Source organism: Bombus huntii, unplaced genomic scaffold, assembly GCF_024542735.1.
Source record: "Bombus huntii isolate Logan2020A unplaced genomic scaffold, iyBomHunt1.1 ctg00000187.1, whole genome shotgun sequence".
NCBI classification, from domain to species: Eukaryota; Metazoa; Arthropoda; class Insecta; order Hymenoptera; family Apidae; genus Bombus; species Bombus huntii.
This window is the reverse complement of record NW_026099420.1, coordinates 12,633-38,998: the sequence shown is the minus strand read 5'-3', so window position 1 is coordinate 38,998 and position 26,366 is coordinate 12,633. Positions and strand designations below refer to the sequence as shown.

At 34.2% G+C, this 26,366-nt stretch overlaps 1 protein-coding gene and 2 long non-coding RNA genes across 8 annotated transcripts; 1 reads left to right on the top strand and 2 right to left on the bottom strand.

Annotated features, from left to right (window-relative positions):
- Positions 1-425: 425 nt before the first annotated feature.
- Positions 426-2,062, bottom strand: LOC126877557 (uncharacterized). The gene is made up of 2 exons (XR_007695120.1): positions 1,461-2,062; positions 426-1,312 (listed from the first exon to the last, which is right to left on the bottom strand). It is a non-coding gene; the product is annotated as an uncharacterized LOC126877557 (long non-coding RNA).
- Positions 2,063-3,968: 1,906 nt separating this feature from the next.
- LOC126877554 (venom serine protease Bi-VSP-like) lies at positions 3,969-25,842 on the bottom strand. 6 transcript variants are annotated; one of them, XR_007695116.1, is made up of 6 exons: positions 24,316-25,842; positions 5,734-5,931; positions 5,470-5,565; positions 5,244-5,398; positions 4,574-4,915; positions 3,969-4,163 (listed from the first exon to the last, which is right to left on the bottom strand). XR_007695116.1 is itself a non-coding variant. In XM_050640230.1 (6 exons), the coding sequence occupies exons 1-6, from the start codon at positions 24,416-24,418 to the stop codon at positions 4,135-4,137; spliced, it is 636 nt and encodes a 211-aa protein (XP_050496187.1). In that variant the 5' UTR covers positions 24,419-25,842; the 3' UTR covers positions 3,973-4,134. The 6 variants fall into 6 exon arrangements, 3 of the variants coding, with proteins under 3 accessions (XP_050496187.1, XP_050496188.1, XP_050496189.1); XR_007695117.1 differs by lacking the exon at positions 24,316-25,842 and adding an exon at positions 6,003-6,118; XM_050640230.1 differs by having other exon boundaries at positions 3,973-4,163; positions 4,861-4,915.
- On the top strand, positions 8,004-8,827 carry LOC126877556 (uncharacterized). Its single transcript, XR_007695119.1, has 2 exons — positions 8,004-8,339; positions 8,491-8,827. It is a non-coding gene; the product is annotated as an uncharacterized LOC126877556 (long non-coding RNA).
- Positions 25,843-26,366: the final 524 nt, after the last annotated feature.

Genomic DNA, 26,366 nt, shown 5'->3' with positions numbered 1-26,366 from the left:
TGGAAATAAAAATCATTGCAAAAATAATTGATCTAATGACAACGGAATTTCCAATATTTTTTTGTTTCGTCACGTCTTTTTCATAATATATCTTTTATAGGTACGTGATTTATTAATCGTTCGAATGGAAATAATTATTCGTATAATATTCAAATGATTCTAGCCATAAAATAAATTAAAACGATACCTGTCAATGATATGCAATCTGCGTATGACGTCAACCTCGATCTATGCTTATACAAGAAATTTTATCAATCAATGACTAGATATACAATAATCAAATATTATAAAATTTCCTGAAAACCTTTAGGTGTTAATATTAAGGTGTTAATATCTTTAATATTTGCAAGTTATTGTTTAGCGCTAATTAGTCAGAATGTAACAAGTGGTGTACCAGAATTGAGATAACTAAGCCACACGAACAATCTTATTTAGATCTTTTTAATTTTTTAATTCTCTTTTGCTCTAATACTTCGTAAAATTAATCTTCATTAGCTACTACACTTCATAGAATAACAAGAGATAATTTTTCTTATATAACGTTTCATTCATAAAACCTATCATTAAAGTATATCTTCATAAAAATATCATTCCATACTAACGGTATATTTGGTGTCATACGAGATAACAGTTACCAGTGATGACATATGTAACTTTATAAAGATATCTCGTTTTATTATATATTAAAAGAATGTACTCATTGCTGCTATATTTCAGATGAAAAAAAGGAGGCAACGATTTTACAGTAAAATCGTTCGTTTACAACTGATTCATTTACATTTCATGATAATACTGTGCATTCTGAATATGCTATGATTTGGTTTAAAATAATAAATAGTCCATTCTTGCATACTATTGCTCCAGCTTTACTTGTATTTTCGATATTGGTATAAATAGAAAGACAATTAATGTCGTTCGAGTCTATTTTCGGATCATTTATATTACGTTTAATCCATATAGTTATTATATGAGACATAGTATCGTAAAATTTGGAAGAATAAAACGTTCGTACAGGAAGTACATTTTATAAGAACTCCAACAAATCTGCGTGTGCACCTAAAATACAAACTGATAGTGATTGTTCATAAGTTTATATACATTATCTAATGTCAATCGAAGGTATCAATTCTTTTTCTCCATAAGAGTACTTTTTCATTTATATGTGTTCAAAAATACATGTGTTCAACCGTGAAGCATATGTCACCTACAACGAAAAAGAGTTTTCCTATACTTAATATTTCCTTTATATACCTATGAAAGTCTATTCTTCGCGTAGTATGAAATTATGAATAAATCTGGAATATTGTTCAATCTGAAAAGAAAAATAACTTATTGACATCATTCATTGATACGAGATTCAGAATGTTTGTTTTGTCTTGCAGAAAAAGAAGGCAGCCCTCCCTTTCTTTTAATGTGAAATAGAAAGCGAAAATTTGAAAACAGATTTTTTGGAAATTTACTTGCAAATATCGTTTTCAATATCGTGATTTTCTTCCCAATGGTACTGTACTTTCAAATTTTCCAGTATCCCTCTAAAAACAAAAAGTCGAACCTCGTTATTATTAACATAGGCATTACAAGGAAGAGAAGTATTAGAAAGCAGCTCCTTTTTATTATGGATTTCTTTATAATCATGTAAATAAGAAATTCCGGAAATTTTTTCCTCAAGAATTTAATTCTTGTGTTTTGATTGATAATTATTACACTGCATACTAACTTTTCGCATACTGTTCGCGTCTAACAGTTTCCTAATAATAACTACTTCAAAATTACATATGTTCTTGCACGAATTCAAAAGTACGTATGATACAATTACAATTGATTCTAAAATAATAATTATTTAAAGATATTAAGATACTAATTAAACGTTTCACTGTATTTCAAAATCTGGAACAACAAATTTTTATTTATAAAAAATGAAACTGTCTTTATATATTCTTTGTCATGATGCTATTTCTTATTACCGTGTCGACATTTTTTAAAATTCATTTTGTTATCTCTACGCAATACGAAAATTCATATACTGCTTAATATTTTTTGCATATTATCCATCCACCGCATGATATCTTCTGAAAAATCAAAATATTAATGTTATATTATTACAATGCTTCTTAAATATCAATTTTTGACAAATTTGAAATCCAATATATTTTGCACAATTATTATTTATCAAAAAATTCCAAGTTAGTAACTTTCTTTTCAAATGGCAAATAACATATACTTTGACTTACCTGTAAGTTTTTGTTCCTAATCATCATTTCCTCTTATAGAACATCATTATTGTTCTTATAATTACTACCAGTGTCATAGATATTGTAGTGGCTACAACTGAATTAATAGAAAATGATAAATAACTGTGTATAACACTAACACATAATTGTGTATAACAATGACACATAACTTTTACTTACATATCTGTCGATAAGGGATTACTGTGATATCCTGTTGATGTTTCTTAAGGCACTTGATTAGGTGCGATACGGTATCATTCCTTATGGTATACTGTAGATAAGTATTTTAGAAAATAACAAGAATAAATCTAAATTATTCAGAGGTTCCAGTTTCGGCTTAGACATAAATACAGGACCATTTGCAAAGAAGAAAGGGTGCGTTTCTACAGCCTCGTTATAGTAACCATGAATACCAATCTCTGAATTACTGGTTACTAAACATAAATATCCTATAAAATTTAATATATTTCTTTAATTTTTAATACATACATGAGTTAGTAGTTCTAAATTATGAATCATCCTACCTGTGATATTACGCTTTTCCTTATAATATCATCACTCGAGTGAACAACATTAAGATCATGTAAACCATGTCATCCTATCTTACTGTGAAGATACTTAGTTATGTTATCTAACATTATAAAAATATCATCAAATTCAAGTCCTTTTATTCACATCACATGGCCACGACGATCTGGTTCTTCGTTATATAATGTTCTAAAATTTGTCGTATATATAGGATGTACAAACCGTGATATCAAGGTATCAGTTCTTCCTTCCCAAGGGACAGTTTCATTAAAATTCTGATAGAATTAAAAATTAATTATTAATATTCTAACAATCATATATGTTAAATACGTTATAGTCAACGATATATACCTGAGCGAATGTAGGGGTGATTCCTTGATAATTATAAATGTCATCAGCCCACATCATTGTGCCACTTCTTTGTACTCCAGCCTCTAGATTAACAGCCTAAACAAACATACGAAATTTTATAGAAGCTGTACAAAATATAGTATATATGCGCAATATTGAAGCGTTCAAGGGGATATAAAGGTAATGTACATCACATACACGTGTACTCTCATGCAACAAAATACAATTAGATTTAATAGTATAAGCTCTTTTATTCATCATAATAGATTGGAAATTTAAGTGTCTTACGAGGGTGAGTAAAAAGTTACCCGCTCTGTCGGTGTAGAATTTATTTTAAGCAATTGTCAAAAAAGACATACATCATTTTTTGACATAATCACTCGATTTCTGTATACACTTTGTCCATTTGCCGAAGGACCTTTGTATTTTCTCATTAAAAAATGTTTTGGGCTGAGCTGCGAACCACGAATGCATCGTCGTCTTCACCTTTTCATCAGCTTTTTCGGCATCCATCTCGCACAAACTTTTTAAAATCCAAATCTGTCGTGCACTATTGCATAAGCAGAGCCGTGGCTGATTTGCAAATGATTTGCCACATTATCCAGTGTCACTCGTCTATTCCATAGAGCATAAGTTCATGAGCACGTTCAATGTTGTCATCGTGGATGTGGACGGGCGTCCAGCTGTTTTTTCATAACACTCGTGCGATCTTCTTTGAACTTTTGTGCCCATTCAAACACACTTCGTGACAAAACACTTTCTCCATAATGTGCATTAAATCTTTGATAAATATAGGCATCAAACATAACCTCCGACCACAAGAAACGAATCACAGCATCCTGCACTGTTTTCCTGCAAATCACCATTGCAAAGCGCCATTACTCGCGCAACGGTCACAAACGAATTGACGTAACACAAAGAAACCTGCGCAGCAGCACTGAACAGATATTGACGTCATACGAAGAGTGCAGATGGATCAATACGGTCGACAGAAGTTTTAACTATCTGGAGTGCGGATAAATTTTTACTGAGAGTCGTATAGGAATCTATAATCTGTAAGTACACCTTTGGCTGAATGGAAATTTCTCTTACATATAGTCAAAAATGCTGAAACTGTGTATTGAATTGGAAAGTGATAAAAAATAAGTGAAGTTTCGAGGTTGCATGTGATTGCATGAGTACACAGGACGTTTTTAGCGAATAAAAAATAATTTTGAAAGACACGAGACTTATCTTGTATTTTATGCACTCTCTGTGTCCGAATTTCCAGAAGCTCTCTATCTTATGAAGTGTTTTAGATTAGCCGGAAAATTTTGTACGTACGTACAAGAAGTATACGATCTAAGTGGAATATTCCATTATTCTCTTGATACAACAGAAACGAAATTTACAGAACTTCTCAGAAAGTTGGTTTATTATTACCAAATTTATAGAATTAATATACGTTTATCATCTTTACATACCTAAGTCGTGGAGGTTTATCGTGCGTAAAAAATTAGTGTCGTTTCAAAGTTACATTTCGTACATTTTAAGCCTATAATTTGTAACGTACAAAACAATGTAAATTTGAGCTGTTTCTTATCTCCACAATAAGAAAATCCAACTTTACGTTTTTTACACAATGATATTTATGGAACAGTAATATCATATTATTGCATCGCTTGGAGAATGAAGTCAAGGTACGATGTGACCCTAGTGTAAACGCTGGGATACCCAGCTGTGCCGCACTTATAAGCATAAGACACAATACCTATTAAATACGAGGTTAATTCATGTTGTATCAGCAGTGGTCCGCCGCGGTCAGCCTGAAAGGATCGTTAAATTTTTAATCAAAGATACTGAAATATATCGATCGAATTGTATTGAAATTATACTTATATACAGTAATAATCTTCTATTGATTTGTGTATTGAAATACTCCAATTTATAACGTACATGTTATATGTATTTTGAGCAAAACTAAGATTAGAAGGAAATTAGATTAAATACCATAACGAGGTGTGAGAAGTGGGCAAAACTATTAAATTGTGTTTATCTATTATTTTTAATGTTTAAGACGTCGATTTGATGTTAATTCGAATCGACGTGTCTTCAGATACCGTATAGTTTGTAGTAACTCTGTAACTTAATTACCGTACAAGAATCCTCTCCACCCTGAGCATGTTCGGCGCATATTATACCATCAGTGATATCAGGTGCATTAGGAAATTTGGAATAAGCTATTTTGCATTCGGCGTTCTTAATCACTGGCATTTGTACTTCCATTAATGCATTACGTCGTGGTCGTCCTACGAAGAAAATAAGAAAGATATTTAAGACTGGAACTATTTAATTTTATTATAAAATTGATATCACTTACTATATCTTAATGCTCCCCATCCAGCAACAAGGGGGTTATAGCCGACGAAGTTGCTCTTTCGTAGGGGCTCTTTCGTACAAATGGGATATACGTACCCTGAAAAATAAAAAAATAAATGAAAATGCAGGAAACGAATGACCAAAAGTATGAGAAAGAATTATACACGCTTTATGACACAATATATGTGTACAGTAAGAAATTTCAGGATATGATACTTCAGTAATACTCAATAGCATATATATATATATATATTTGAGGACTTACTCGAAAATGGCACCTCCTCCACCAATCTAAGAATGACAATATTATGATTGTGTATGTTTTCTATTCCATCCATATGTGCACAATGTGCTGCGGTCAAAACATGCCTAGCCGATATCAGGGAACCTCCGCACTTCCATAGTGGTTTGTCTGGGTTTCGGGGATTACGAAAACCTAATGCAGCGATCCATGGCCAAGCGCCTAAAATGCAATAGTCATAGTTGTGAATATACATAATTTTTTCTCACATAACAGGTAACAACGATTATTACCTATTCGATATTCGATCATACAGCAGACGATAAGTACATACGTACAAATACTCTGAAATAGAGATTTGATAAAGACAGAAATTAAATTTTTATTCCAGTGGAATACAAATTATTAAATAATTCTATATAATTTCTATTTGAACTATACTGAACTATAAAGTTCAAACGTGTAATTTCTGCCCTAACAGTTTTTGATCTCTATCCATATTATTACTCCTATATCAATTTTTTATTTCAAGCAAAAAGATACTCTTCCTAACATGAAGTAAAAGAAAGAAATAATTCAAGTTAATAAGTAAAGTTACTACCGATAAAATCATAGCATTATTATTTAGTCTAATTGAAATGTACATTGATGTGCTGTTTAATGCCTTTAAAGTTCATTCTTTGCAGTAAATGGCTTATTATTAATCGGAAAGAAAGACATAAAACGTACCAAGTTCAGCTGGTTTACCATCGACCACCCTGGTATGAGAGACGTTGCTAAAACCACAGTATGGTGGTCGCAAAGCCTTATACTTATACACAGTTTTTATTAAAATTTCTCTCTTCTCTTTGTTTGGATCGTTCGGACAGCAAACGATCGTAACATTGCCCTGGTATCTGCACACTGATCGTCTATAAAAATCGGTGGTTGTACGGTACTGTATCTGCCATATTTCTTGCAGAGGTTTACATTTTCTGTAGTCAAGGCACCTGCCTTCTTGATTGTCCGGTGTGGTACATTCTGGATCAAACAATTTTAAAACATTTATACAGTTCAAAGATGCGTAAGAAAGCGACACCGATTACTCAACTTTCGAAGTAAAAAGCCGATCAAGTCCACCGGATTGCCCTACAGACACGTATTAATCCGTAAGAGTGAGTCATCATGTTGATAATAATTATCTAAAGAAACTTTTCACGTGAAAATATAAAATTTTAATTGATTAGATATTGTGTTAGCCATACTTAAGAAAGAAAATGAAAATGAATGAAATGAAAGAAAAGGACGACCTTCAACCTCATTTTTTAAATAAACACTTTGTCAGTTTTGCGGTAAATAAATTCTTAGGAATTCAGGACAGTTTTTAGTGAATCATTTTGTTTCGACCGTTCGCGGAGAGACGCGATCGCGAGATAGCACGTCAACGAGAGTTGTAAGTTCCCGTTACGATTAAATAATCAACGCCACGAACTGATCGATCCCCTTATTTCGATTATGATAATAAGGGTAGTTCAATGAAATTCCACAGAATTAACACAAATAAATTAATGTTTATTTCAACAACTTATTAACTAGAAAGATATAAATGGAACAAAAAAAATGTAAGTGCGTTTTGGTTGATAAGTAATGCGCGACATACCACATGTGTTGACGGTTCGACTTCTCGAAAAGTTCTGAACGCCTTCGATTTTTTTCGTTTTTTCTGGAAGGCGACCCCCACTACGTTCGGATCACGCCACATTCTTTTACGCGAGGTAAAATAACGACCACGAGTCGACGTTTCTGGAAGTCGCCCTGCTTAATGAACCATGCGCTTGCCACTACAATGTTTGTTTGCCGGGTAGACGCGACGGTCCGTCTGCGACATTATAGTGCCGCGATCGATAGTTAAGAATATGACCTATGGTAAGCCGCATGGCGTAACATTCTCCCCCCGTTGAGAGGGTACCGATCAAACTAGCGAGGTGTGGTTCAAGTTCCCATCTTATTTCGTCTCGGTGGCTATTTGTTCGGGTTTCTCGAGATCGGGTTGAATTGGCAGTGGGACAAGCCTTTTGACGCCCCGATCCAAAATGCTCTTTGCCGTCTGAACTGTAGCTGTCCGGATGACACCATCGGCGCCTGGATGAACCTTGATAACTCGGCCCAGAGGCCAATGCATGGAGGGAACGTTGTCCTCTCTGAGGATGACGATTGTGCACTTTTGGATGCTGTGTCCACCCTTGCTCCATTTATTGCGGTTGGTTAGCTCGTTGCTGAAAATGAAACAAATAAAAGAATTAAAAGCACAATAAGAGGACTGTCCTCGCATATTCAGAAATGATGGAATGTGAACCGTGTAACTACGAAGTTAATTGGTATTCGGTGGCTTCATATTTCCTGCTTCTCTGGGTTAGGTTGCCAAATGCTGATATATCCAACGGCATTCAATATGACCACTGGACCACTGCACTGGTCATTACTTCAGCGTTTCAGAGCGAATGATAATCAATTATACGTTGCCTGCATATCACCGGCTCGTGTTCCTTAAGCAAGTTACGTCGCATGGGGACATACACAGTTGACCAATCCCTGGGGAAAGATTCTTTACGATTTGGAAACTCAAGAGAATATGGCAGTCACCGATATCGGTAATTTACAGCTTAAAATTAAAAGCGAGAGATCCATGATGTAATTAATTTTTAGTCTCATTAATTTATCGATTTAGCCATCTTCCTCTGTATTTGTTGAATTTATTAGTAAGCATTACTTATTACTTCGTATGTTTCTTTTTTCTATCAGATCTAAAAGTTGTTGAGGAAGTAAGGGCTCAGATACCTACATTTTCTCAGAGACGTACAGATTTGTACGACACTGTCTGTAAGAAGGAGTAACTCTACACTAAAACAGAAAATGTTTTTTTATAATATTTCTACTACGATATCCTTTTTTTGTGAATTATTACTAATTTCTTATCATTTGTACTGAATGAATGACTCAATTAAGAAAATCAAAACGTTATAAATAATAATCTGTATATCTTGTGTATCAACATGTAATTGGATATTATAATAATATAGGATAATAATATAGGAGAATAATAATATAGAAAAAAATACATGCTTTTAAACACCTTTAATATCGATCACATAAATTGTTATAATTCACAATGATTACGCATACATAAAAGACCCCTTGATAGTAAAATTTACGATCAAAAGGCATTTACGTATCGTTTAACAACATTTAATTTATAACACCTTTTAAACATTTAGACAGATTAACACATAACACTTCTTATATATAAACATCAATTCGAAGTTATCAGCTTGGAGAAATTGGTCGATTAATACCTGTAGATTGTCTGTCTCGATGAAAGACTTAAAGAGAGCAAAAACATGATAATGCCGCTAATATAATATTCCTTCTTTCTTATATCTGTCTGCCTCTCAGGTCGTTTTACTAATTACAATAAGTAATTTCGACTTCTTTGCGCTCTCTTTTAACGCATTCGAGACCGAAAGAAATTCATATCAGTCAGTAGGCAAGGGTATAGTATACATATTTTATATATAACTTATGTAGTAATGTATATATCATGTTAATTTCATATTTTTTTCAATATAGAATTATTATATATATATATGACTGTACATAATACATTATAGAATAACATAGTATATAATTTTATATTTTAAAAATATGAGGCATACTATTTAAGATTGTCATCGATTTAAAATCAAAGTATGAAAAGGATACCCTGGAGAGAGTAAAATACAGAATCATTCTAACTAAACATTCAGATCGTACCGACACCTAGGTATCGTCTTACAATTAAATCTCGGTCTCGAATGGATTAAAATGAAATACATACTTGCAGCTTCAACATCTTCAATATCGAGGAGATTCAAACTTTACAAATAAAAGCGGCCTGTTCCCCTTTCCGCGACAGAATTTCATACCATATCCGCTCTTATCCAGGCTTTTACTTGAAACCAGCAATGCGTTCATTTACAATTTAAATTTACCCGGACCATCCACTGAATCGTCAGCCCTTTACAAGAAATGAGAGGGAACGTTCGCCCTTGAACACATAAAACCAAAAAAAAGAAAAAAATAGAAAAGGAAAAAAACCACAAATTTTAGTGAAGCTATTTTACTGAAACTTATTATATCATTTTAACAGCTATGTATAAAACGTTGAATTATTTCCTTTCGCGCAGAGCAATTTTATTTCAAATATCTAGCTTCAGAATGATAATTACGTATTTGTAATTATCAACAAGCTTTAAAAATATGGAATATTCAGCCAGATGAAATATAGGTAAAGTATTTAGAAGAAAAAAGATTGAAATGTTTTATGTAAAAAGATTAAATTAAGTGGAAGACTGCGCTTCTTCCTGCTCCTCTACATGGCGCTACGCGGGACTCGCTTCTGAGCACGTCTTTCTCGTTGGAGGCTTCTTCTTTCTTTTCTTTCCCAGTAGAATTTTTACACAATTCTTTCTCCCTTTTATCATTAAATTACCTTTAATTCTTAACGATCTTTAATCTTTGTCTCTTCTTCCCTATATATATATTTTTGTTTACTTTTCTCCGTAGCGAATTTTGTCTTTCTGACGCAGGATTAGGTTCCTGGACTTCGAGAGTTGCTACACGCCAGCTCCACCATGGCGACGGCATTCACTAGGCAGCCTACATAGCCACCTTTCAGCTCACGCTTCGGGACACTTTTTTCGCTGAGATTCTCCGCGATGAGGCATGAAAGCAGAGACCACCGTTTGCGGAGGCATGATTATTCTATTGTTCCTTTTAACGAGTAATCGTTTTACTCGAGTCCTCTTACTAAACCGTAAGTACAAAAGACTATTATACTTAGATAGGTACTTGGTCTCAAGAACCAACTTATTTTGGTCTTTCGATTAAGTTCTTAATTAAATGCTCAATTAGATATTCATAAATATATCTTCATAATATTTCCCTCATCTATTTCTTTGACATTCTAGCAACCTCGTTAAGACGTCCGCCACTTCAACTTCTATCTACAAGTGGCAAAAACTGAAGCTGACCTTCTTCATGGAGAAACATGCCGGAAATGGCATCCGCACGTGTGAATAATTATACTCAGTGTCCAGGTAGTTCTTTCGATCATCCGATAGAAGTCGTTTCTGTTTTTCAGAGTTCGTTCACGCCTCCAGAATGTAAAAATATCCAAGGAAGTACCATTAGGAAGCAATGAAATTCAGAGCGTCTGTGGTTATTCCTTTTTCTGATTGTTTCTTTTCTTTGCCCAAAATGGATGATTTCTATATCAAATTGTTTATTCGTATTTTTTTTTTTAATATTCCTTGAGATTTTCAATCAACTCGATTTCGAATTTTTTAGCACCCGATCTTCTGGTTGACGTCGTTAAGAAAGAGGAACGAGTGCACAGGAAGCATGGTCGGCGTGAGCATGATTAGATCCGGTCTGCCCGATGACCTTGCCAGTGATAATAGCGGTTCGTTAAGGTGGTTGCAGTCTTGGTTTGCTTCTGTTTCGATTTCCAGCGAACTCGTCAGCCGGCATGGCTTCCGAGATGCTCCCCCTGAAACAAGTCGAAGGGAAATAATTAATGGACTCTCTGTTCGATTGTACGTGGATGACAAGCTGACTGTAAAGAGAAATATACAAATACGATTAGAAAATATAATCCGAACCCCTTTCGGTTTGATCTGAAGGTTTCTTTTTCTAGACGGAACCAAAGATTCTTATCTGGTTTATGGTGAGCTAAGGAACTCTTTGAAAACAGCATTTATAACTTTCGAAAAAGAGACAGGTATTTCTTGCGCGAACAATTGAATAATTAATTCGTTCTCTAAATATCCTTATTTGTTGTTCCTAAAATACATAATGATTGGAAGCTTCTTACGGGAAGCGCAATCAGCCGCTGATATCATTGAAGTCGAAACGCCATTAAAACCATATTACGATTCGCATGCGACATGCTCCATTCATGAAAACACAAAAGCAATAAACAAGTACAAATCAACGAAATAAATCCTCCGAGAACGAGACGTTACAGGAATTATACCATTGCGAGGATACAAAAGACTTGCTCATGAGCTACTTCCTTCAAGTAGTCGAGCGGTGTATTTTCCGGTCGTTAACTTCCATATAATGGGATATTAAAGAGTACGGACACAACGCTGCTATTTTTCAACTGTTCATTATCAAATTACGCAGCGGGAATCGTTGCAACGACAAAACTGTAACGACTCGTACCTGCGTATCTTCCATTTAGCTACGGTAAACGTTGACTTGTCTGCGTTTTTTTTCACTTCCTCGTTACGGAAACCAGGAAAAGTGATTCACAATACAGTTTCTAACTGTACTTCTCGCGATTCTTTCTTAGAAACAAGCAATTGCTTCTTTTCAATTTCCTAAACCTATAATAAAACAGTCCATTCCTTGAATAGAAATTAACTTCAAAACTTTAGGCGCATACATTGTACGTATCGTATGTATGTATTTTGATTTGAAAAGAAACGCGGCAAACGCCTTTGAAAAGACGTTAGGTTTTCAACACCTTAACTAACTTAATTTCAGCGAGTCGTAAATCTGCTGCATCTCCAACATCTGAATATCCATCTTTTACAATGACTTGTTCTCCAACTTATTAAAATTACATCTCTCCCGTTGCACCGACCTTCTTTAAAGGTTCCCGCGGCAGGTTGAACCCGCATCACGTATCTTCCCTCTTCCTTCCGCCCCTGTTCCCTTTCTCTTTCTATCGGACGGGAAGAGCGGGAACGCTTAAAACGCGCGAATCACGCAAGCGCCTCACGATTTGCGAAACATCACGTGAAAATCACCGATCCGATCTCCGTGCGCGCGGTGCACCGTGGGGGTAACGATTAAATCGACAGGATATACTTTATTGGCTATTCCGTTATTACAGGCTGTAGTTGGCGGGGAAATAGTCACTATGGATCGATGAACTCCATTGTAACAACGCACCTTCGAATTGCATCGGAAACGCTTCTGTATTGCGTCCACCGTATAACCTATCATCGTGTGTTTAGGGTAAATCAGTGGATCGGAAGTTACGTTTCTATGTTTCTCGCCTGTCAGTATAACACTGTGCAAGAGATACAGCAAGATCCTAAAATCATTCGAGTACAAGTAGCGTAAAATGGTCGTTTAAATTTCAATAAATTAACTATTCATACGTTAATTGTACGCGGTCAGGATTAAGGGGTACGGCGATGGAGAAGATTTTGTTAGCTAGATGTTGAGTAAATAATCGAAGATGATAATTTATAAATGTTTCGTATTTATGATGATGGAAAAGATTTAATTTGAGTTACGTTACGTTTGAATAAGATAGACTTTTCCAAGAGTGGAGGATTTGTAGAGATAGTGGACGTAATAGTAGTATGATTTAATACTTGATGTGTCTTTTTTTTCTTTGACATATAGGTCACTGTGGGGAGTAATATTGATCTAGATATAACTATCTTTTCTGAGAAGTACGTATATGCTTATGGGAACTATGTTTGGTTAATCAATAGAGCCATTCTTTTGAGAAACTGAATCTAGAAGAATTTGACGATATTTTGCCTTGTTTCAATAGTACATCATTTTAAAGAAACGCCTGCGATTATAGTATATAATTGCACATAGGTATATGCAAAATTGCATTTTCAAATAATTAAATCAAAAATATAGATTTGTTAAAGATCTTTCCTTTTTAATCAAATTCGTCCAACAACCCCATTCTCGTCAAACATAAAATGAACGGTGCCTTTCTCAAAGAAACAAGAAGAAAATTGCTGTCGTTCTAAAGTTCTTCTCCATTGCTAAACTACCGTTCGTGTTTCTAGTTACACTCCAATTATTCGATTGTAAGAAGCAAGCAATCCCTCCATCCAAGGGCTAGATATAGTTTCTCGAGTAGTTCTCTTCAATACCGTTATATCGATGAACTCTTTTTGAATAAAGTTCACATTTATAAAGCAAATACAATAAAATACGACAGGACAATTGTAATCGATAAATAACATTTTATTAGGATATTATAAGAAGCTAAGATATCGAGTTCTAATTGTGAATATCAAGCGCTCGTCGTTAGAGGAGATTACCAATATTTTCTTCCTTAACAATATTAATTACGAAGCTTCGATACCGTTTATGACATTAAGATCTCTTGATAAAGTTGTATCGTTAAAATCTTACTGTTCCTAGGGAAAATATATAGTTAATATATATAGTTAAATATATATAGTTAAAACCGGAATATATATAGTTAAAACTTCCAGAGGAGCATCTCGCAGACAAATTATTGATTGTTAGTGTCGATTGACTGTAATCGATATTTGGTGCGTGAAGTTGTATGTTTCGTGAACCTGCGTTGATGCAGGGATTCTGTTGCAAATCATAAACTAAAGAGCCACTGGTCAAGGTGAAAGAGGTTCAATAAATCCAGTGTTAGTGTAATTTGACACTTTATGTGCACCGGGTGTATGCAAACAGAGTTTGATGTTCTGAACACCACGGTTGTAAGATTTTATTGAGACCCCAGTATTGTATCCGCACGGTGTGACCCTCTGTTGATGATTGCCCTCTCCACCAGCCGTTTAGTCTCATCTGTCTATCGTGCCTTACCGGCCAGGGGGTTTCCCTAACATCTGAGATATCAGATTTGCAGCTCGGAGAGGACAGATAATTCGGAATATCCCAAAGAAGGGCAAGGTACTGGCCGAGCCCCAAATCACTTACATAGAATTACTTACATAGAATTACTTACATAGAACAATCACTTACATAGAATTTTTTTTTTCTTTTCTTTTCTTTTCTTTTTTATTTTCTTGTTGAAATTATAATTAATTCTCACGTCGAGAATTTTCAGTTACTTTACTTAGTATTATACAGTGTTAGCTGATTATTAATAATAAGTTAAGACTTATTATAGATAAATATAATTTACTCACATAGAATAAATTCATTTAATTAATTATGAGATTAATTCACTTACATAATTATGACATACAAGTAAATTTTATAACCACAAATTTTATAACCACAAATTTTTAAATGTTATACTTTGAATCTGTTCTTACATTTAATTTTAATTTTAATTTTAATTTAAAAAAAAACCTTACAGCCAGTACCTCTAAAATATTCGATAAAAATTCTGATGAAACATTAATTGAAACATCTAAACGCGACAGAGAATGGATATAATTATACAATTTTCCAATATTTCAACATTCATTCATGTACACCGATTTTTATTATCACATTTGTTTCATATCTGAAGAATATGTATTTGTTGGCATCAAAATATTCTCTGTTTCAATCCTTGGTCATTTTAGATCGAGACTTCAAAATCTTCTTGATTAAAATTCTTAAATTTTTTTAAATGAGAATCATTAATTAGAAGACAAAAAGTTGTTTCAATTATTTGAACATTCTGCTATTCATACAATAACATATTTCATTTTAAATTAAAACGAGAATAAATACCATTGTGTATAAATTTAATAGAACGACACACATGATTTGTAGTCAACACTGTGACAGTTTGTGCAATTACCTTTTAATCGAGTGGAAACGAGAGCATTTTCAAATTTCTATTAACCAACGGTATTATCAATCAATTTTAACAATGATTGAAGGTTGCAAAATTAAATATAAAATGATTTATTAATAGCATACGTAGTGTTAAATTTGCAAACAAGCAGCGTATCTTTTAAGAATAATAAAGACACCAGAAAATAAAGATAATATTCTAATTACATTGCAAATTAATGAATAATTTAAGAAATGTATTTTTGTTATATTAATGTATCACAGATTCTAGGTAAAGTATTAATTTAATTTACTTATTACTTAGGAGATTGTATTTGAAATATAATTACAATTTGTAAGGTGTAATCAGCACACCTTTAAGCTAGTAGATATTTGGTAGCAGTTCTCAAGTCTTTGTGCAATATAGCACAATTGAGTTTAACCGAGTTTAATCCCTTTGACCAGCCAGCTTCCAATTTCATTTATGGCATAATCTCCTGACAATTTCATGCCCTTCAGAAGAAACACAATGTCCTATTATCGTTTTGTGATCGTTGAATATGATCACTCTAGCGTTTTAATCTCCTTTCTATGTATGATGCGGGTATACCGTTTTCTGTTGTTTTTAGATTCAAGTGACGAAAACTTATGAAATGATATTTTAAGTTTAAACTGATCAATTAATTTAATTAATTGATTTATTGTAGCAACAATGGTAAATTGTTTAAATAGAGAAAGAAATTTACAACGAAAAATGTATGAATGTAATATTTGAAATCTAAAATGATAAATTATTGTGCGAAAATAATAAAACTCGCAATGTCAGCACATGGTCTCATTAGAACGTGTTTAACGAGCGTTTAAAATGAAAACGTTGAGGCTCTCGTGGTGTAAAAAGGCTAAATTCCTCATAAAAATACAAGAAATGAGAGGGAACGTTCGCCCTTGAACACATAAAACCAAAAAAAAAAAAAAAAAAAGAATAGAAAAGGAAAAAAACCACAAATTTTAGTGTAGCTATTTTACTGAAACTTATTATATCATTTTAACAGCTATATATAAAACGTTGAATTATTTCCTTTCGCGCAGAGCAATTTTATTTCAAATTTCTAGCTTCAGAATGATAATTACGTATTTGTAATTATCAACAAGCTTTAAAAATATGGAATATTCAGCCAGATGAAATATAGGTAAAGTATTTAGAAGAAAAAAGATTGAAATGTTTTATATAAAGCGATTAAATTAAGTGGTTGAGTTTGAAAATTTGACTCGGTTTAATAATTCAATGGAAAAAATATTCGCCCTATGAAAAAAAATTCATGTTCCTGTCGATATATCGGCGAGGTGCTCCTCTACTTTCGACTGCTCTGCAATTCAAATGCAATACTCGAATATACATGGCGAAAGAAATGGAAATTGAGTAATTTAAGGGAACCAATTACTCTCGCGTCGACGTAACTTCAAAATGTTTCACGTGTCGGTGTTTGCGAAATGAAGTTCGTCGTTATCCGATTAACACGCTTGCAGATGCGTTCTTTTTGTTGCAAAGTAAATGAACAAATTGTACGAGGCAACTGTCATTAGCGTAATTTTAACGTATACATTTACAGTATGATATTAACCATTATTCAGGATTGTTAAAGTGAATTAATGCGTAACTGCGTCATCCACGATTGACCATGATTATGGTAGTGACTATTGCTATAAATGAAGCTTAATAGTTGTCGAAAAGAATCACTCGAAAATCGTGTTCATAAATCATTCTCTCGTCTCGTATCGTGTTCGTCGGGCGGAAAACAAGATTGTGTTTTAAAGAAATCGCGTGTTCCGATTACTTATCAAACTTACTGTGTCACTCGCATAGCAGAAGAAAAAGATTAAGATAAGGTCACCAATGAGCAAAACGTTTAACGTATAAGTGTGGTACATTAAAATTGAGTCCACTGCAACCCTCATGACATTTAAAATCCTACGCGTATATTGAGTAAAGTTGTTATATTAAATATAATCATATTAAATACAAGCTCGTCCGCTGGATTCCCAAATTATTTGGTTAAATACTTTGAATACGAGAATACCGAGTGTTAACAGTAGTAAATCCTCTATATGGTATGTTTACTTTGCTATCTTGAATAGGTAAATAACATTTCACTTTAACGCATTTAACCAATATTATACGCATATGCACATAATGTTACTGTTACATATAATGATATATACGTAGATATACACGTTAATTAAATCCTCTATATGGTATTTTTATATCAGTATCGTAAACATTGTAAACCGGAAATCTTTTATTACACACGTACATATACAGTCAATATTATTGTTACATATAGTGATACATACGTTGATCCACACATTAATTAAATCCTCTATATGCTATTTCTACTTTGCTATCTTGAATAGATAAATAACATGTCGCTTCCAGATGTCAAATAATATTTGCCAAATGCACATATAATGATATAATTACATATAATGATAATAACAATATAATAATTATATATAATATTGATAATAATGATATAATTACATATAATGATATATACGTTGATCCACACATTAATTAAATCCTCCATATGGTACTTTTGTATCGGTGTCATGAACATTTTTCCCCGAACGACCTTCTATGACGCGTGTACGTATATCGAGAATATCATTGTATTATATATAGTGATACATACGTTGATATACACATTAATTAAATCCTCTATATAGTATTTTTACTTTGCTATCTTGAATAGATAAATAACCTCGAATATAGACATACAGGTACACTTACGTTGATATACACCTTTGTACAAGGTGTCAAAAAATTTTTTATCACGGCGTTTTTTTAAGACGATTTTATAGCTTCGAAATTGATCTTGACACGATTTTCAATGTCAAATTATTTTTCTATTGCATCATGTGATACTCATTAGGAGGAACGAAACCTCTGTTTTCTTAGAAAAAATGTTTGAAATTTCATTAATTCCTAGATTGATTTTATTTATACTTTAAGGTCAGATATGACATCAAATAATGTCAATACTAATATCTAGTTATTTGTCAATTTATAGCATCTGAAAAACAAGATATCTTCGAGACAGCGTGGGTTTTCTTTCCAACTTTCTTAACTTTCAACAATAAAATTTTCGTCAAACGATACAATCTATCCAACAAAGTTCTTGCACACAGCCAATCTCGTAAGAACATAGATCTTCTTCAAGTATTATTCTTCACAATGCTTCGTGTGGAATTTCTACTTGACGAGTTATTATTAAACGATTAAAAGCTTATTATTATACGATAATGTAATATCGTAGAATAGCTTTGATTGGAGATCGGCTGAAATTAGAAAACACCGTGTACGCCGTCTTTTTGTGCTTTGTTTACATCCAAGAGCGCCTAGTAACAGTGACACGAGAAAAGATAAGCAGCGTCAAAACAGAAGTACGGTTTCATATTTCAAGGAGTGGCAATCGAGAGGCCAGAGTATGTGAGCCGAAAAGTGTGTGTGTGTGTGTGTGTGCAGGACCGAGCAGGAATGCATTGGCGAGGTTCAGAGTTGATCGAGACGTCGAAGCATAGAGTCGTTAGAATTGAGTTGCGAGTGTTGTCGAGTGTTAGAGTTGCTAGTGAGAGAGAGAGAGAGAGAGAGAGTTACCAAATAGTTGTCAAGTTATTTGATGTAAATACGAGCGTTGCATTTAGTTTTCCTGTTAATCAAACATCGTTTCTCTGTCTAACTAATATCTGTATTTTCAATCCATTATTAATAAATTATAATTAATCGGACAAAATTACACCTTTAATATATTCCGATATTACAATAACTTACTTTTTTCTACGTCAATGGACACGAAAGACGTTGAGTGAGGAATTAGAACAAGTGTGGATCGTTGGAAACCACTATGCTGCGGTCTACCATTCGTTTTACCCTATATATACCACGGAACAAAGGATAATTTTCACCGGCTTCATCAAGAGCACATTTTCTAAGCTTTATTACTTATTATTACACCCATTATATTATATTATTACGATATTATCTAATTAATTGTTGTTTATTTATTTTGATGCTTATATTAACTGTTATTTGAAACATACTTTCAACAACGTAATAAATACAGAGTAAAGGTTAATGAAATTTTAAACAGCTTTTTCCAAAAGAACATGTTATATCCGTGTAAGGACTATAACACTTCTGTTTCCTCGTCATGAGAACTTTATGACGCAATAAAAACTGTTGTCCTTGAAAATTATACTCCAGATCAATTTTGTAATCCATTTTTTCTAACAGATCACCATCTCCCACGGCTATAACAAGTAAGTTTTTAACACTCTATACACATAGAAAACACGTATTGATTACGATTCTGCTGATTAAAACACGGAACGTCAATATATTTATTCACTATGCCAACACAGATAACATTTACCACTGACGAATATAATATATATTTGAAAGGATGGAAATTTTATTTAACCGACTATATGACCATACTCGGTTAAGTATCAACAGCGACTATCTATCAAAAAGATTAAAAATTTTAGCCATGTGATTTGGTCCCTTAAAGCGGGGATTTTAGAAGTAATATTTTTATAATAAAAGAATTCATGAAAAAGTTGTATTATCATACAACTAATGATAAAATGATCTGGTTCTTCGTTATATAATGTTCTAAAATTTGTCGTATATATAGGATGTACAAACCGTGATATCAAGGTATCAGTTCTTTCTTCCCAAGGGACAGTTTCATTAAAATTCTGATAGAATTAAAAATTAATTATTAATATTCTAACAATCATATGTGTTAAATACATTATAGTCAACGATATATACCTGAGCGAATGTAGGGGTGATTCCTTGATAATTATAAATGTCATCAGCCCACATCATTGTGCCACTTCTTTGTACTCCAGCCTCTAGATTAACAGCCTAAACAAACATACAAAATTTTATAGAAGCTGTACAAAATATAGTATATATGCGCAATATTGAAGCGTTCAAGGGGATATAAAGGTAATGTACATCACATACACGTGTACTCTCATTCAACAAAATACAATTAGATTTAATAGTATAAGCTCTTTTATTCATCATAATAGATTGGAAATTTAAGTGTCTTACGAGGGTGAGTAAAAAGTTACCCGCTCTGTCGGTGTAGAATTTATTTTAAGCAATTGTCAAAAAAGACATACATCATTTTTTGACATAATCACTCGATTTCTGTATACACTTTGTCCATTTGCCGAAGGACCTTCGTATTTTCTCATTAAAAAATGTTTTGGGCTGAGCTGCGAACCACGAATGCATCGTCGTCTTCACCTTTTCATCAGCTTTTTCGGCATCCATCTCGCACAAACTTTTTAAAATCCAAATCTGTCGTGCACTATTGCATAAGCAGAGCCGTGGCTGATTTGCAAATGATTTGCCACATTATCCAGTGTCACTCGTCTATTCCATAGAGCATAAGTTCATGAGCACGTTCAATGTTGTCATCGTGGATGTGGACGGGCGTCCAGCTGTTTTTTCATAACACTTGTGCGATCTTCTTTGAACTTTTGTGCCCATTCAAACACACTTCGTGACAAAACACTTTCTCCATAATGTGCATTAAATCTTTGATAAATATAGGCATCAAACATAACCTCCGACCACAAGAAACGAATCACAGCATCCTGCACTGTTTTTCTGCAAATCACCATTGCAAAGCGCCATTACTCGCGCAACGGTCACAAACGAATTGACGTAACACAAAGAAACCTGCGCAGCAGCACTGAACAGATATTGACGTCATACGAAGAGTGCAGATGGATCAATACGGTCGACAGAAGTTTTAACTATCTGGAGTGCGGATAAATTTTTACTGAGAGTCGTATAGGAATCTATAATCTGTAAGTACACCTTTGGCTGAATGGAAATTTCTCTTACATATAGTCAAAAATGCAGAAACTGTGTATTGAATTGGAAAGTGATAAAAAATAAGTGAAGTTTCGAGGTTGCATGTGATTGCATGAGTACACAGGACGTTTTTAGCGAATAAAAAATAATTTTGAAAGACACGAGACTTATCTTGTATTTTATGCACTCTCTGTGTCCGAATTTCCAGAAGCTCTCTATCTTATGAAGTGTTTTAGATTAGCCGGAAAATTTTGTACGTACGTACAAGAAGTATACGATCTAAGTGGAATATTCCATTATTCTCTTGATACAACAGAAACGAAATTTACAGCACTTCTCAGAAAGCTGGTTTATTATTACCAAATTAATAGAATTAATATACGTTTATCATCTTTACATACCTAAGTCGTGGAGGTTTATCGTGCGTAAAAAATTAGTGTCGTTTCAAAGTTACATTTCGTACATTTTAAGCCTATAATTTGTAACGTACAAAACAATGTAAATTTGAGCTGTTTCTTATCTCCACAATAAGAAAATCCAACTTTACGTTTTTTACACAATGATATTTATGGAACAGTAATATCATATTATTGCATCGCTTGGAGAATGAAGTCAAGGTACGATGTGACCCTAGTGTAAACGCTGGGATACCCAGCTGTGCCGCACTTATAAGCATAAGACACAATACCTATTAAATACGAGGTTAATTCATGTTGTATCAGCAGTGGTCCGCCGCGGTCAGCCTGAAAGGATCGTTAAATTTTTAATCAAAGATACTGAAATATATCGATCGAATTGTATTGAAATTATACTTATATACAGTAATAATCTTCTATTGATTTGTGTATTGAAATACTCCAATTTATAACGTACATGTTATATGTATTTTGAGCAAAACTAAGATTAGAAGGAAATTAGATTAAATACCATAACGAGGTGTGAGAAGTGGGCAAAACTATTAAATTGTGTTTATCTATTATTTTTAATGTTTAAGACGTCGATTTGATGTTAATTCGAATTGACGTGTCTTCAGATACCGTATAGTTTGTAGTAACTCTGTAACTTAATTACCGTACAAGAATCCTCTCCACCCTGAGCATGTTCGGCGCATATTATACCATCAGTGATATCAGGTGCATTAGGAAATTTGGAATAAGCTATTTTGCATTCGGCGTTCTTAATCACTGGCATTTGTACTTCCATTAATGCATTACGTCGTGGTCGTCCTACGAAGAAAATAAGAAAGATATTTAAGACTGGAACTGTTTAATTTTATTATAAAATTGATATCACTTACTATATCTTAACGCTCCCCATCCAGCAACAAGGGGGTTATAGCCGACGAAGTTGCTCTTTCGTAGGGGCTCTTTCGTACAAATGGGATATACGTACCCTGAAAAATAAAAAAATAAATGAAAATGCAGGAAACGAATGACCAAAAGTATGAGAAAGAATTATACATGCTTTATGACACAATATATGTGTACAGTAAGAAATTTCAGGATATGATACTTCAGTAATACTCAATAGCATATATATATATATATATTTGAGGACTTACTCGAAAATGGCACCTCCTCCACCAATCTAAGAATGGCAATATTATGATTGTGTATGTTTTCTATTCCATCCATATGTGCACAATGTGCTGCGGTCAAAACATGCCTAGCCGATATCAGGGAACCTCCGCACTTCCATAGTGGTTTGTCTGGGTTTCGGGGATTACGAAAACCTAATGCAGCGATCCATGGCCAAGCGCCTAAAATGCAATAGTCATAGTTGTGAATATACGTAATTTTTTCTCACATAACGAGTAACAACGATTATTACCTATTCGATATTCGATCATACAGCAGACGATAAGTACATACGTACAAATACTCTGAAATAGAGATTTGATAAAGACAGAAATTAAATTTTTATTCCAGTGGAATACAAATTATTAAATAATTCTATATAATTTCTATTTGAACTATACTGAACTATAAAGTTCAAACGTGTAATTTCTGCCCTAACAGTTTTTGATCTCTATCCATATTATTACTCCTATATCAATTTTTTATTTCAAGCAAAAAGATACTCTTCCTAACATGAAGTAAAAGAAAGAAATAATTCAAGTTAATAAGTAAAGTTACTACCGATAAAATCATAGCATTATTATTTAGTCTAATTGAAATGTACATTGATGTGCTGTTTAATGCCTTTAAAGTTCATTCTTTGCAGTAAATGGCTTATTATTAATCGGAAAGAAAGACATAAAACGTACCAAGTTCAGCTGGTTTACCATCGACCACCACCCTGGTATGAGAGACGTTGCTAAAACCACAGTATGGTGGTCGCAAAGCCTTATACTTATACACAGTTTTGATTAAAATTTCTCTCTTCTCTTTGTTTGGATCGTTCGGACAGCAAACGATCGTAACATTGCCCTGGTATCTGCACACTGATCGTCTATAAAAATCGGTGGCTGTACGGTACTGTATCTGCCATATTTCTTGCAGAGGTTTACATTTTCTGTAGTCAAGGCACCTGCCTTCTTGATTGTCCGGTGTGGTACATTCTGGATCAAACAATTTTAAAACATTTATACAGTTCAAAGATGCGTAAGAAAGCGACACCGATTACTCAACTTTCGAAGTAAAAAGCCGATCAAGTCCACCGGATTGCCCTACAGACACGTATTAATCCGTAAGAGTTAGTCATCATGTTGATAATAATTATCTAAAGAAACTTTTCACGTGAAAATATAAAATTTTAATTGATTAGATATTGTGTTAGCCATACTTAAGAAAGAAAATGAAAATGAATGAAATGAAAGAAAAGGACGACCTTCAACCTCATTTTTTAAATAAACACTTTGTCAGTTTTGCGGTAAATAAATTCTTAGGAATTCAGGACAGTTTTTAGTGAATCATTTTGTTTCGACCGTTCGCGGAGAGACGCGATCGCGAGATAGCACGTCAACGAGAGTTGTAAGTTCCCGTTACGATTAAATAATCGACGCCACGAACTGATCGATCCCCTTATTTCGATTATGATAATAAGGGTAGTTCAATGAAATTCCACAGAATTAACACAAATAAATTAATGTTTATTTCAACAACTTATTAACTAGAAAGATATAAATGGAACAAAAAAAATGTAAGTGCGTTTTGGTTGATAAGTAATGCGCGACATACCACATGTGTTGACGGTTCGACTTCTCGAAAAGTTCTGAACGCCTTTCGATTTTTTTCGTTTTTTCTGGAAGGCGACCCCCACTACGTTCGGATCACGCCACATTCTTTTACGCGAGGTAAAATAACGACCACGAGTCGACGTTTCTGGAAGTCGCCCTGCTTAATGAACCATGCGCTTGCCACTACAATGTTTGTTTGCCGGGCAGACGCGACGGTCCGTCTGCGACATTATAGTGCCGCGATCGATAGTTAAGAATATGACCTATGGTAAGCCGCATGGCGTAACATTCTCCCCCCGTTGAGAGGGTACCGATCAAACTAGCGAGGTGTGGTTGAAGTTCCCATCTTATTTCGTCTCGGTGGCTATTTGTTCGGGTTTCTCGAGATCGGGTTGAATTGGCAGTGGGACAAGCCTTTTGACGCCCCGATCCAAAATGCTCTTTGCCGTCTGAACTGTAGCTGTCCGGATGACACCATCGGCGCCTGGATGAACCTTGATAACTCGGCCCAGAGGCCAATGCATGGAGGGAACGTTGTCCTCTCTGAGGATGACGATTGTGCCCTTTTGGATGCTGTGTCCACCCTTGCTCCATTTATTGCGGTTGGTTAGCTCGTTCAAATACTCCTTATGCCAGCGGTTCCAAAAATGTTGTTTGAGCTGTTGGATATGCTGCCATTTGGAGAGTTCGATGGAATGTCTCTGAAATCTCGATCACGTAAGCACATTAATGAATCGCCAATGAGGAAATGTCCGGGAGTGAGGGCTAGGAGATCATTTGGATCGGTGGAGATAGGAGTTAGCGGGCGGGAATTGAGGACTGCTTCTATTTCTATGATAAGAGTATTACGGTGTTAAGCTCATATGTTTCTGTTTCTCCACTCGCGCTGCGCCATAATATCCTTTGATATTTCCAATCCTCTGGTCGTACGAGGAATTGCCGATACATTTTCTCGATGTCGCCAGTGAGTACGTACTGATGAGCCCGGAATCTAATTAATATACAAAATAAATCTTCCTGTAACTTGGGTCCTGTGTAAAGTGTATCGTTTAGGGAGGTTCCAGTAGTGCTTGGTGCCGATCCGTCGAAAACTACACGGAGTTTGGTGGTTTGACTCGATGCTTTGGTCACGCCATGATGGGGTAAATAGTATCCGTTGTCGTCGGAGTGGTTGACATTGACCTCGTCATGTGTCCCAATGCCAGGTATTCCTGTATTACCGTTCGATATTCTGATTCGAAGCGTTTGTCGTGCTGGAATCGGCGATTGAGTGAGGCGAGTCGTTTAATTGCCAGCGTTTTAGAGGATCCGAGTGACTGAAGCTGATCGTTGAAAGGTAGAGCGACGATGTATCGTCCTTCGCTGGTGCGTCGGGTGTGGACTTGGAAATGTTCTTCGCATCGTCGATCTGCCCTCTGAGATATGTTTAATTGAGGGTCCTTCATCGATTTCCCAAAACCGCGAGGGGTCTGCTTGTAAAGTCGTCGTGGATGTGTGAAATATGTTTGTCGCGGTTTGGGAAGTTGGATTCCCCAACTATAATTATTTTACTACAGAATCCTCAAAAACATGATGTATGTATATATATCCTGAAATATTATCAGTCTATTGTCAAGTTATAGAACATTATGGAAATTGCCAGTTAAAGTCATAAAAAACAAAAAATAGGGAAGTTCGTTAAAATATGTGATTTTCCAATCAAGATATAGAATTTATTCGAGTAATATAGATTACGGTAGAGATGGTGACGGTAACAATGAGTGGACTGATTCTTCGTGCGAAAACAAATTGGAAGCGCAGAGCGATGTATTGTTTCAGCGAATATCGATTTTAAAGCACGGTTTTAAAGTACGTGTGCGTTTGACTAGGTGTGTTAATTAATATTGCTGTCTGATTTTCGATATGTAAATACAATATCTACATATCTTTAAACTTATGATAATTGAACTAACAATTTTTTTAAATTTAAATTAAACTTATGATAATTGAACAAACAATTTTTTTAAATTTATATTAATATTTATCCTTTTAAATGCAACAATTTTTTTTAAT

What these genes read in the sequence shown, in the direction of transcription:
- LOC126877554 (XM_050640230.1), bottom strand. Translation starts at nt 24,418, where the DNA reads ATGTGGCGTGATCCGAACGTAGTGGGGGTCGCCTTCCAGAAAAAACGA. An exon ending in TCGAACCGTCAACACATGTG is followed by an intron (nt 5,932 to 24,315) that starts GTATGTCGCGCA and finishes ATTGCATTTTAG; the next exon opens with GCGCTTGGCCATGGATCGCT. An exon ending in ATTAACCTCGTATTTAATAG is followed by an intron (nt 4,164 to 4,860) that starts GTATTGTGTCTT and finishes GTGTACTTACAG; the next exon opens with ATTATAGATTCCTATACGAC.